This window comes from Cavia porcellus, unplaced genomic scaffold (genome assembly GCF_034190915.1).
Source record: "Cavia porcellus strain 051 isolate PalLab524CR breed Dunkin Hartley unplaced genomic scaffold, mCavPor4.1 scaffold_17, whole genome shotgun sequence".
Classification (NCBI taxonomy): Eukaryota; Metazoa; Chordata; class Mammalia; order Rodentia; family Caviidae; genus Cavia; species Cavia porcellus.
This window is the reverse complement of record NW_026947500.1, coordinates 50,659,578-50,673,647: the sequence shown is the minus strand read 5'-3', so window position 1 is coordinate 50,673,647 and position 14,070 is coordinate 50,659,578. Positions and strand designations below refer to the sequence as shown.

Below are 14,070 nucleotides of genomic sequence, written 5' to 3'. Positions count from 1 at the left end.
AATAAAAAGTTTGAAAATTGGTAAAAAGGCACAATCATCTAAGCAATGAGAGATACATGGAGGAGGTACAAGTGCATGAAAGGATGTCCAGTGTCATTAATGAGTAGCAGAGGGCAGCTGAAAGTCACTGTCAGGGTCTCCGCACTAAGCACAATGAGACCCCAACCCACCTGTGTCTTAGTGGCCACGGTAAAGAAGGTGACGGAACCACACTGTGGCAGTGCTCAGCGCAGCTGGACGTTTCATGCATTGATGGTGGGAACCTAAAGAGTTACAATGACTCTAGAACACAGTTGGTAATTTCTTAAAAATATGCCCATGCCATTACCAGAGGTAATTATCTAGCAGTCCTTGTACTCCTAGATAATTCTGCTTATGTGAGGCTAATACCCACATCAGAGCACACAATCAAACTTTCATAAAACCTTTACCTGTACACACCTCAATTTTTTTGCATAATGTACGATCATTTAAGTAAGTAGTGGTACACTTGTACAGTGAAATAGACCTGGAAATAGAGAGGAACAACTTGTAATGAAGGTGACGGAGATCCTACCTGGGAGTAAAGGAAAGTGGTGGATAAAAGGAAAGCTGATTCCCAAAGTCCCATGCTGTATGGGCATTTGCACAAGGTCACAGCTGAGAACAGCTGAGCGAGTGTCGGGGTGAGGGGTGGTGGGCAGAGGAGGGAGGTGGGTCTGTCCCCAAGGGCCAGATGAAGGAGCCAGTGATCTGTGGTGGGCTATTCTACATCTTGATGATTACAGAAATCCACACAAATGAGAAAGGACCGTAGACACACACATGCACACACATGCACACATTCAAATCCTTGTTTCCCTTATTTTTTCTGGCCCTGGGGATCTAACTCATGACCTTGCACTTACCAGGCATGTGCTTGCGCCACGTAGCTACATCGGTGTCGCAGTGCAGTTATGTCCTAGTAACCACTGAGGGAAAACTAGGCGAAGCCTTGTTCCTGGGAGCACTCTGTACTATCCTTGCAACTTGTGGTGAATCACTGAGTATTTCAATGTCAAAAGTCAAATAAAAATAAAGGTGAAAAAGTACAGGAGGAACAGGCAGACAGGTGTATATAATCCTCCCAGCAAGGGCGGGTGTTGTACAGGTGCTGCCAGAAAACTCAAAAAACACACATCAGTGTTCCAACTCAAATGCATATGATATTGATTGATCAACCAGGCCATCCCCTTGTCCCTTCACTGTCCCAGCCACCCTGTCTGCTCCCTGTGTGTCCATCCCATCGACCAGCGAGGAGCTGAGTCTGGAGCAGACCAGGGGGAGCCGTGCTGGGCTCTGTCCTTTACCCTCTGCTCCCTGTGCTGCAGCCAGGGCAGGTGGCTGATGCTGGCAGTGGGGTTCCCTCTGCTCCCCTCGCACCAGAGTCCCTGGGCTCTGGCCCCGTAGAGGCTCCAGGCTGACTGCCTCCAGGTCTCTCCTGTCAGGGGTTTTGTGCCTAGGGCTGAGGGAATCAGTGCTGATCCCCCAGAGATCAGAGGCTCCAGGGGCTGAAGTGGAATTGGATAAACAGTGTTGGTCTGTTATTCTCTGCTGAAAAAGTTAAGGTTCCCCAGATGGGACAAAGTTTTCTTTTGTGTTATTTGCCTTTGGGGACTATTTGCTTCATTTTTGAGATTTCCCAGGCGTTTTAGGCTCCTTCTTTCTTCCCTCCCTTCCTTCCTTCTCTCCCCCTTTCCTCATTTCCTTCTTTACCTCCACCCTCCCTGACTTCATTTGTTTTGGGGGGTGGAGATCAAATAGCAAAGTCATTCCGACAGTTGAAATTCCGAAGTATGAAACACACAGAATAAAATCCACGTCTCCCCTCGTTCCTCCAGCCAGCCTCCAGGTTTTCCCAGGAAACTGACCATGTGCTCTTGTTATTCCTGCACATTGCAGCCTTGCGTTGCCCTAGAAAGGTGCTCACATCTGTGTTCTGAGTCCCGCCAAACCTCTGTTTGGCGTCTCTGCATGTTTGTCCCCATCAGCATGGAGGGAGGAGCTGCGTTGTTTGCTGGGGTTGTAACATGTTTTATAAGGAGCTACATTTCTGAGTCTGCTTACTGGAACTCCCCTCGCCAGAAGGTGTTTATATAATTCACAATCTTCTTTCTCGCTGTTGTGTATGTTTGTGATGTGCAATAATTATCCCCGCTGGGGAAATCGGGGTCTATGCAAACCAAATTTGCTTCCTTTTTACCCCTCCCCACACTTCTGGGGCCTTTTTCCATCTCCACAAAATCTGCTTCCCTGCAGCTTCCCATTTCTCTTTTGTTTTTCTGTTTAAATTATTCATATTTTGGGTTTCTCATTCAGGAAGTTTTTCTTTTTCTTCTCTGAGTCAGATTGGGTGTCTTAGCATGTTTCTTAGAAACACTACTATTTCATTCCCTGTGCCTTTGTATTATATATGTTATCCCTGCAAAAGTATTTTTATACTGGTATTTTGAATTAAGTACTTTTTAAAGAAGTCTTACAAATATCCCTTTCTCAATATAATTTTTAAATTTCACTTTTTTTTGCCATGCAGAATACTTTGATTTTAATGTGGTTCTTATAAAACTTGTTTATAGTAGATAAGTTGAACTCTGATCTTTTGACCGTTCGCCTTCCATCTCAACTTACCTGGTTGCTGCCAACTATGATTTTCTAGGGATCTATCAGTCTGACCATCCCAGACTGCACACAGAAATTGGAGCATGCAGCATTTATCTTCATATGTCTGGCTTGTTTAACTTCACATGACGTCCTCCAGGTCTGTCTGTGTTGACACAAATGGTAGAATTTCCTTCTTTGTAAAAATGGAATAATATTCCATGGTGGGTGCGTGTACGTGTGTGTGTGTGTGTGTGTGTATCTTGCTTTATCCACTGATCCACTGAGATATATTTAGGTTTTGATATCCTGGCTATGATGAGTCAGGCTACAATTAACATGAGAAAAAGTATCTCTTAGAGACATGATGTTATTAGCTTCTGTAGTTTTCAATATTCCTGTGCTCTGGTCTAAAACCAATGAGACTTATAGGCTGATTCTTTTAATATGCTTCTTTGTGCTGGTGTTTTCATTTCCTATTTTATATTAATATTCATGAGTGATTTTGGACCAGATTTTGAGCTGTCTCTGTTATATTGCTTCATAAAAATTGGGAGTCGACTCTCTTTGCCCACCCGCTCCAGCGGTTCTGGGAGCCTGGCACAGTCTCAGCCCTGGTAGGGTTTGAGAGCCACAGGTTGATGCTGAGTTGGGAGAAGAGGACTGAATTTCCATGACTGCGTTCCTCGCATGGTCTTCTCTGTTCATGATCTTCTGTGACAGCTTTTGTTAATCAACGCAGCATCAGAAAAATCCTGTTTCTCATCAGGTTCTCTAGTTTATTACTATAGCATGTACTACATAGCATTTTTTCTTTTGTTTGTTTCTCCCAATATTGCTTTTCTTTTAAGGCAGAAAATGATGAAACAATATATCTATTCACTGCTGCTGTTTCTTTAGAGAATAAAATCTTAGATTTCATATTATATCAGTTAAGATTATTTATACTTAATTTTCAGTGTTATTTAAGTAAAAATAACACCTCCTCTTTACCTGAAAACTGATTTCTCATTTCTTCAGTGTATATTTATTTTTTCATTTTATTTATTATTGATATAGTTAGTGTAAAAATTATATCTGAATACTTTTTTATAATTTAACGTCTTTCTGAAATGGCTTAAAAGTATTACCTTATGGATATTTGCAAATTTTGTTTTTATTTCATCTTCAACCAAATGATGATTTAAATGAATTCCTAAGTGGCAGAAACCTAGAGGGGCTCTGGTCCTCTTCCTGTACTTGGGTTCTCCTGGTCTTCTTTATCTCCCTTCCTGAGATGAGCATAGTTCTGTATAATGTTTCAGCAAAATGAAATAAATGGTTATCACTAGGCATGTTTGATCAGTGATTTTTAAAATTTTTTTTGTCTTTTTTTTTACCGGTACCAGGGATCGAACTCACGACTGCCTGCTTGCAAGGCAGGCGCTTATGCCACTGAGCTAAATCCCCAGCCCCTGATTTTTTAAAAAATAGAGTTGTATATATGAATTTAATCAGCCTTTCTAATTACATCAAATAATTCCACTGCAACCTTTGTAATATTCTCTTCTCCACCTTGTCTGCCATACGCATGCCTGTGATGAGCCCCCCTGGTCTCTCTGGGTTCTGACTGACTTTCTACCCCACGGTTCCTGTCTCAGTCTATGAACCTGGAAACATTGGGAAAAGGAATGAACTCTGTTGTCATGTAACTCTTCTTGATGGTTGAAGTGACTACTGAGACATAGGAGAAGCATTAGAAAATGGAATCTTTGCCTTTTTGTGTATGTCACATCTCAATCTCTGTATGCTTGGTCATTCTAAGTTATTTTTCCTAAATAGTGAAGATGCTAGGTTCTGAGCCCATATTTCACTTCAGTATTTAGGTCTGGACTTTTGTAAATTTTGGAAGCTGAGTAATATGAGGCATCGATTTTGGGTAAACAGGCCTGCTGTGCTTTGGGCTTTGCTTTTAATAGCAGACACCTTTTAAGGAACATTATCTGTGCATTCAGATTTTACTTGCTAACGGTAAAACTGTTATGCAGCACATCATCCTGGCTCCTTGCTAATACCCTGGCTTTTCTTTCAGGGAAACAAGGTAGAAAGAATGGATATTGGGTCCTAATTACCAAGTACCTGTGAGGGTTCACTCTGTCACTATTTCTTTGCTTTTCCATTTTGCACATCTTACCCCAAGGAGTGATCTTCCAAATGTTATTTAGCAATAATAAAACACATAGCTGTAGAGAAATAACAACAGGTAATCTCAAGAGAAGACCAAAAAGAGAGAGAAACAAACATGATTTTATTTCTTAAGCGATCAAACACGAGCCACTCCACGTGGTGAGTCTTCACAATGTTGTTGATGGATGTATTTATTATTATAACACTGATTGTGTCTCTGTCTTTACAGCAATTTTATATTTTCTGATAGGTGCTTCAAAAGAATTTCAGCACAATGTGCAAAAGCAGTATCAAAGAGAAGTTTTCAAATTGCTTCTGTTAAATACATGACTTAGAAGTTTCTTCATTGGGGTGCAAAGGTTGCTCAGAGGTAGAGCTTTAGCTAGCACGTGTGAGGCTCCAGGTTCAAGACTCAAAAGTGCAAAAGAAAACAGAAACTCATTTATTTAATCATTTGATATATTTTTCTAAATCATTCGGGTGCTATGCATAATTAAGGAATGCCTTTGTGTGTCACGAACATGGTCACATGTTCTAAGGCTGAATAAAGAGAATCCTATGCTTTCTTGTTGGACTATGTTGCTCTGGAAACATGATTAAGCTGGAAGACCTTTTCCCTACCACTTTTAGAGCTTGTGTCACATCTTGGTATCACAGGCTATAGAATAAAGGGTTTAACATGGTAATAATTGTGCCATAAAATACAGATGCTACCTTTTCCTGCTCTTGAGACTCAGGAGTATGATGGTGTAGGTACATGGAAGACAGAGTCCCAAAGAAGATGGTGGTCACTGCCAGGTGGGAGGTGCATGTGGAGAAGGCTTTTCTCCTTCCTGTGGCCAAAGACATCCTGAGGATGGCGGCCAGGATTCGTATGCCTGAACAGATGATGACCGACACAGTGACAGTTAAGTTAAACTTTGATTTGCCCATGTTTCTATTGAGTTGATCTACACATGGTTGTCATTTATCCTGCTTTTCAGTCTCCCTTTGGTCATTGACTTGGCAAAGACTTTATTACCTCCAGTCCAGTGTTAACGTTGTCCTTTTTTGTGAGTGTAAAGGAAACCTTAAATACTACCTGACCATTTTTACCTTATACTTTTCTTTTAAAAAATGTTGAGTCCATCCTATATCGGACTCATTACCCTAGGAACACTTAATGTTATACCAAAACCTAGTTTTATTCTACCATTGTATGTGTGGTACATGTTTGTTGACTTATGATAATTTGTACCATAGGTATGCTTCTGTATTTGTTATTTTTGTTTTCAGTATTTGTTTTTTGAAGGAATGCTAAGACGTTAGAAAATGATAGTGTGTGTATGCACAAGCATGTATGTGTGGAAGTGTGTGTGTGTATGTTTGTATGCATTCATGGTTGGAAAATACTATTTAAAGCATTAAATAATGTGCTTTTTTATGTTAAAATATACACCTGAAAATACTCAATGTCTTTATGTTAGGCAATACCTACCAAACATTTACAAAACAATGAATTCTTATTTGTTTTTTTTGGTACTGGGGATCAAATTCATGACCTCATGCTTGCCAGGTGGGTGCTTACACCTCTGAGCTAAATCCCCAGCCTGAAACAATGAATTCTGATATTATGTGAAGATTCTCCACAGCATTTCATGAGGCTGGCATAACCTTAGCAACATATGAGGAAGGAAATGAGATTGCCACCCATTTTTTTGAATTAGATGTAAATAAGATAAAAATACATCTCTGCTATGGGATCTAGCCATGTATTAAACAAATGATGGTAGCAATCAAAGAAGGTCTCTATTTTCTTCTTCAGGGTTTTATCAGCTGAGACCCAAGGACAACGTATGTATGGAGGCCATGACATCACCTTTAGACCTCAGGAGGAAGGTTACAGGTTATGGCATGTGTTACTGCTTCCAGTTAGCTCGGGTAGGGTTCAGCTGCAGTTGTCCAGTCCCTTGGCAGTGCTGGCTGTGTCTCTCCCACGGCACAGAGAGCTCCCCTGGGGCACAGGGTCCAGGGGTCAGCAAGCTGGACCTGCTCGGAGGATGTGGCTGAACTGATTATGCGGGGCTCTTGGAAGCACCAGCCAGATGTGTCGTTCCTTATGTATAGGTGGACAAGGGCACCTGATGGAAGGAAGGGGGCCTGGGATGCCGCAATTGACGACCTGTTGCACGAAACGGCAGAAGTAGGCAGGAAACATTTTCTCTCAGTGAGCATGGGCATGTTACATGTATCCCAGGAATCAAAGAAGTTTTGACACTGGAATGTTGTTGATATAATTTGGCATATTAACTCATGAAGGCAGGTAAAATCCCATCAATGTTCATGATAAAATATTAACAAAATGTAAATAGAGAAAGTGTTTTAACTTGATAAAGATTATATTCTCTTATTCCTTTAAGCATCGTAATTCTAGCAAGTTCTGAGAAGCAGTGCCCATGAGTGAAGCAGTAAGACCAGGGCAGGTGTGACTGATTCTGTTCAACATTTATCTGAAGCCTTGGAAGGACTTGCAGAAGAAATGAAAGCTGTGGTGGTTGTAAGGAGAAACTGACCACTATTCCACTTACATGATGTAGGTGTTTCTATGGAAAATGACAAGAACCTTAAGAGAAATTTTTAGTGAGGCTAGTATAGCCATTTGATGTCGGGCTAACACAAAAAAGCCAATATACTTCTCTTAGTAGAGAAAGAAAAAAATTGAAAACATAGCACCAATATCAATCAATGAGAAGTATTCATGTGTAAATCTTAGAATATTTTTTCATGTCACTTAATAGAAAATTTTGTCCAAATGCATGAGGAAGGCCAAACACAGACGAGTTCCATGGATAAGAACTCAATACTATAAAGCTTGCATTTCTTCCATATTAATTTGTAAACTCTATGAAATTTCAATCAAATATTTGAGAAAATTTTAAAATCAACTCAAACATTTATGTAAAATTCAAGAAAAAGCAAGTTGTGAGCAGAGCTTGTCCTACCAGACATTATAAATTTTCACACCGTAGTAATAATAAAGATGATAGAATATTTTCTTGAAAGTAGAGTACTAGATCATTAAAACAGAGAAAGTAAATTATAAACGGACCCGAGTCTATGAACACTTGCTATATGACAATGGTAGCGTGTACATTAGTGAAAAATGGAGCAGTGCAGTCTAGTGCTATAAATGCTTGCACACATGAAAATGATATTGAATCTCTGTTTTATAGTTTCAAGGCTCTTTTAAAATAGAGGACCAATTTAAATTTTAAAATCTTTGAGAATAAAACATTACTGTATATGTGAGTTAGCTATGTGGAAACATTTTAGACAATACATAAATACTTAAGTCACACACACTGAAAGTCCAATTCTATTGCATCAACATTACAAGATAGAAAAGGTTGGATATTGACTGGAAATATAGTACTGTAGACTCACTGTAGCACATAAAAATGCCTGAGGTCAATACTCAGCACACATCAATGATTTCTGTAGATCAGTTTAATGGAAGAAATCACAAACAATATGAACAGGATAATTGTAGAAGAGATAGAACCTCAATGTTCAATAGAAATACTGAATGTACAATAGGAATATATCAATAGATACACACAGCTCATTGGTATCAAGCTACTGCATATGAATACACCATGAAATATAATCTTATATTCATAGATTAAAAATATCAACATTTGGTTAAAACACAGACCCACAGAAATCCATACTTTCATGTTGGTGATGTAAATTAGTATAAAAGTCACTTAAAATATATACCTCATTAATTTTCATTGCTTTTCTTTTTATTTCTCCAAAAAATGCTTAAGAAGGATACTCATCCAATTTTTAATGATTATCATTGGATTTCAGGAGGGAGAGATGGAGGGAGGGAGAGAAAGAAACAGAGGGAAAAAGAGAGAAAAAGAGACAAAGAGGGAGAGAGAGAGAAAATGAGAGAAAGAGAAAGAGTGAGAGAGAGGGAAAGAGACAGTTCATTTAAAGCATACTTCTTCATGTTGAAATAGGCTTCACTGTTTTAAAAAGGAAGAGGAAAATAAACAGTTAAAGTCTGCTTCTTAGAGATGTGAGGCTCAGATGAGCTGATTCAGTAAAATTCCCACCAAGAGCAGGACCAAGAAGCACTCAAAGCTGGTCATAAACCCATGTGCAAGTGACGCATCAAGGGCATCACACATTCATTCCTTCGTTCAACCACTTTCTCTTCACATCTTCTTCTAGACATTGCTCTGTGGAGCTCACTTTCCTTGCTCTGTTTCCATGGCACCCGCTGTGATGCGCTGACTCTGGTTCTCACCACAAGGGCGCACTCTGCGATTGCCTCTAGTCCCTCAGTCCACTCTTACCTGTGTACACTGCAGTGAGACACAGCTGGTGATGCCAAATGCCACCTTCCGTTTTCCTTACACCAGAGGGAGTCATATGTCTGAGAACCTGTGCTTTGCTCTAGATATGTAGCCGTGTCATCATACTTGCAGAACCCCTGAATTTCTGTAAAGATATCAAATCTAGTATAAATTTAAGGTAATACACCTCCTAGTGCAAAACACAGGAAACACACTTTATAACACCATCTTAACCATCATGTATTTAAAGAAAGTTTTTACCCTCAATCACTCATTTTTATACAAAATTTCTATGTTTTTTTAAAAAAATCAAGAGTACCTAAAGACAAATTTATTACAGGTACTTTTTACAACTTTAGAATATTTGCAGCAAAATTATGTGGAAAAGAAGTTTGGGATCGTGTTTGTTTATGAAGCTATTATGACGGGACTCTTAAGCAGGTCAGTGTGGAAGGAGAAGCTGAATTCCATGAGTAGCTTTGTGGTAATCAGAAAATGTACGAAGGAGAGCTGGTGTCAAAGGCTTGGGGTTGACACCTAGCGTTCCCGATTTCATGACCAGTGAGTTAGGACTATTGTTCAACTGCAAGTACGAGAATTCTTAGCTTCCTTCAGCCCAAGCACAGACTTAGTTTTCCTTGCAGGAGAGAGCTTGAGAATCAGTGGTGTATGGGTAGCCTTGGTGCACTCATCTAAAGCATCTGTTGTGGCCGCACATGTCCCTTGACAGCAGTGGAGAAGCCCTTGGCTGCCGCTCGTGCTCCACAGTAGGCAGAGGACCTCAGTGGACACCCAGCAGAGGAGGGCTCTGAAGAGTGTGTTGATGAAGTGGTTCGTCCTAACCACTGTGGTGGGAGTGAGAAGAGCAGTGAGGTGTGCAGAGAGGTCACTAAGCAAAGCAGAATCAGAACCTAAAGGACTTGGAGGATCCCTAGCCCATCTCTGCTGTATGACAGAAAGAGACGTGCTTGGAGAAGGACACCAAGGGTGCAGCCTGGCAGAATGGAATCTGTTTTCTTGGCAGAGGCCAGGGATCAGGAGAGAATTACACCAGTTGTCTCATTGTGTGTTAGGAGTCAGTGAAAACAGAGGGGAGCAAACCGATGCAGGACTTCTGTGCTTCCAAATTCAGGACTGAACTGCGGAACAATTCAGGAGCAGACGCTTGGCACGGGAGGAAGACCCTGAAGGGGTTGTTCTGTGTGTGTTGCCTGCAGTAGTGCCTCTCAAAGTTTACTTTGTTGTGATAAAATAGATACCTGGCAAGAACTAGAGTTATAGTCCAGAGAAGAACAAAACCCAGAGGACACCCAAACAACAAAGAATCAAAGGGAGACCAAGTGATTTTTATGTTTCAAGACAAGCCTTAGTGTCTGTGTACCTCAAATACCATGGGACCAGGGCGACATTGATTGTGCTCTGTAGCATCACTTTGTTTTCATGACATGCATTGAAAAGGGGCTCTTTGAAATGTACAAAAGCACTATCAATGGCTTCAGATAACTTTACCTAAGGGAACAGGAATAAGAAGTTTATTCCTCTGTCTGGGAAACTTGGAAACTTACAGAGATCCCGACTCAAGATAATAATAATAGTAAAAAAAAAAAAAAAGATGGGCAATGTAGCTCAGTTGCAATACTGTGGTTTCAATGCCTAGTAACACACATACACACATGCACGCACATGCACACACACATGCCATTTACATGGGCTCCGGTACGTATCTTACTTGTAGGTCTATGGCCTATGAGGTGTGAAGCTCTGACTTCAATTCCAAATGAGCAAAACAAAACATGAAAAGTTCAGGTACTTAATGATTTGATATCTTTTTCAATACCTTTAAGATGCTACCAGTAATTACAGGTGAGTTTGTGAGTCACAAACATTTGTCTCAGGCTCAGAAGTTGAGGAATACGAGGGCCGTGCTGGCTTTCGGGTGAACCCTGTGGATGGAGAAATCAGGCTGAGAAGCACTTGGTTCCCAAGTGCCTCACGGCTGCAATCACATCTTGGTTTCTCAGGCTGTAGATGAGGGGGTTTAACATGGGAATCATAACTCCATAGAACAAAGAAGCCACTTTTTCCTGTTCCTGAGACCGGCTGACCCCATGGAGTACATACATGTAGGAGAGGGCTCCGTAGAAGATGGTGACAGCTGTCAGGTGGGAGGCGCATGTGGAGAAGGCTTTTCTCCTTCCTGCGGCCGAAGACATCCTGAGGATGGCAGCCAGGATCCACATGTAGGAAAACATGATGACAGACAGAGTGAGGGACAAGTTAAACCCCACAAAGGCTGTCAGGACCATGATATTGAAATCTGTATGGGAGCATGAGAGAGCCAGAATGGGAGGTACATCACAGAAAAAGTGATTAATTACATTAGATTTGCAAAAGTCCAAGGAGAAAGTCAGACTCGTGTTTACAGAAGCATTTAGGAAGCCCATGAAGTATGAACCAAGCAGCAGCTGAATGCAGACTCTCTGGGACATGATCACAGGGTAGCGCAGGGGTTTGCAGATGGCCACATAGCGGTCCACAGCCATGGACGCCAGGATGAAGCAGTCGCTTGTGACAAACGTCCCGTACACCAGTAATTGCACTATGCATCCTGTGAAGGAGATGGACTGGTCCCTGCTCACGAAGTTCTGCAGCATCTTGGGCGTGATGGCAGAGGAGTAACAGAGGTCCACGAAAGCCAGGTGTTGGATGAAAAAGTACATAGGCGTGTGAAGGGCGGGGTCAGCCTTGATGAGCAGGATCATCCCAGCGTTGCCCACCAGGGTGGCCACGTAGATGATGAGAAAGGCTGTGAAGAGGATGTGCCAGCACCTGTGCTGACCAGCAAATCCCAGGAGGATGAATTCATTCACTCTACTGCTATTATTTTGTTCCATGCTTAGCATAAAATAAATACAGAAATAAATAAATTTCATAAGTACATTAAGTGCAGCCTATGAAATATGTTTACAATTATGTAGGTTGCTTCTCTTTTGGTTTACGTAACTAAATTACACGACTAGCCCCCCAAATAGAACTCTTCTGTCTGAGAACCTTTTCCTACCCATCGATTTGCACACGGTCTAGTGCTAACTTACCTTCATGTGGTCTTGGGCCTCCCTTCTGTGCGGAGTTTGCTACGGCTCTCATGCTCCTTGGCAGTCTTCCTTAGCAGCGTTTATCTAAGCAGTGAGGGCAATTGGTCCTTTTCTTATGAAACCAATGTTTTTCAGACCAGAATTCGATGAAGGCTTAACTGTCCAGCATTGCCACAGCTCCTTAACTGTCATAAACGTGCAGTTCTGCCTCCTCTACATGTGTGTCCTGAGCAGTCAGAGCTGCCCAGGGCTTGCCCACCTGTCCTTCGCCCAGGCTTGCCCACTGTGCTCTAGATGCTGCCCATCTTCCGTCATTTGCTAATGTGATGACCATTGTCTAATGGTGATGAAGATGGCTTAGAGTTTGTTTCCACTGCAAGCAACTCAGTGTGAAGCTTTGTCTGTGAATTATTCCTAGGAGCAGAGTCTCTGACTTCAGGGCATGCTACACACATTTGATTTGACCCAGACTGACCAGTTTGCTCTCTCTGGGGCAGGCATAGTATTAATGCAAGAAAAATATGAAGGTTTAAAAATTAGAACCTATTAATTTTTGAATGTACAGAGAAATATATTAAAATTGCACATTCTCTTACAAAACCCAGCCCTACACTGAAGAAGCGACTGCTGAGTGTCATAGGGGCTTTGGCCAATACCCACCATCTCCTATGCTCAGGTTTGTGTCTAGAGCCGAAACAGCAATCCAGTCCTGGAACTCTCACCAGCACCATCAGACCCTGAGGGAAGACTCTGGTTCATGAGGGAAGCCATCTGTCACCAGGGAGCTCAGGGACTGCAGAGGTTGACCACTCTGCACTGGAGCCTTTCTCTCACGCCCCTGGGAGCTGCTCTGGAGGGGCCTGGAGGCCCCCAGGAGGGTGAGGCAGGGCGGGGCTGCCCTCTGTGCTTCTCATGTCCTAGGGTCACACACCACTGCCTGCCTGGGAACCCTGTGTGGAAAGTAAAGCCAATTTCCTTGTGAGAAAAAAATACCAGAAGCAGAGAAAAAAATCTTTTCTATAGGCCAGAGACCAACTTATATTTACACAGCAATGAAAATGCTTTTAAAATGAGAAAGTTTGTTGATGTGATAGACCACATTAAGGTTAGAGAGGGCAGAAGCCATTTGACCTTCCCATATGGGAAAGAGTCAGGTCCCCTCCCCAGTCCTGCAAAACCTCAGGACTCTGTTAGTCCTGAAAAGCTTTGCTTCCAAATGTAGGACTTAGATGAGACAGTCCTTATCATTGCCTCCACTCAACATTTTTCTAAATTCCTTAAAAGGAAAAATGACATGGAAAAAGAACAAGAAAGTTTTCATGAAACTAGACCAAGGAATGTGACCACAGTTATTTTAAAGATACAACTGTTTCTCTAAGAATCTCAGAGAATCGCTCCATACATTCTTAGTGAGGTTGCTGAAATTGCCTGATATGAAGCCACTCTAGAGAAGTCATGTTACTGTTCAGTAGAAAGAGAAAAACTATTGGAAAATGTATCTATAATAACAATGAAGTGCAGCAGTGGAGACCTGACAGAATGTGTTCATGGCCTTGACTAAGAAAATACAAGTTGTGTAAAGTTTTAAACTTTGTCTGTAAATAAGAAGTGGAAACATAGACCAGTTCGTGACATCCACACTGCATTTCTTCTCATTCATTTACCACTTTTGTTCCAAATACAGAAGCAAGAAAACTTTATGTTTGACTTTGCAATTTTATGTGGTAGTTTGGAGAACAGTGAGATGGCAAACCAGCATGTTCTCTTTAAGTATAGAAAGCATTATTACAGGTAGTTAGAAATACTATAGGCGGTCAGACAGAACTAGGTACTCAAAGGAGTCAGTG

General features: G+C 41.4%; 1 protein-coding gene across 1 annotated transcript; it reads right to left on the bottom strand.

The window, feature by feature from the left end:
• Positions 1-11,086: 11,086 nt before the first annotated feature.
• On the bottom strand, positions 11,087-12,022 carry LOC100714825 (putative olfactory receptor 5AK3). The gene has a single exon (XM_003464325.2). It carries the CDS (start codon positions 12,020-12,022, stop codon positions 11,087-11,089), a length of 936 nt encoding a protein of 311 aa, XP_003464373.2.
• Positions 12,023-14,070: the final 2,048 nt, after the last annotated feature.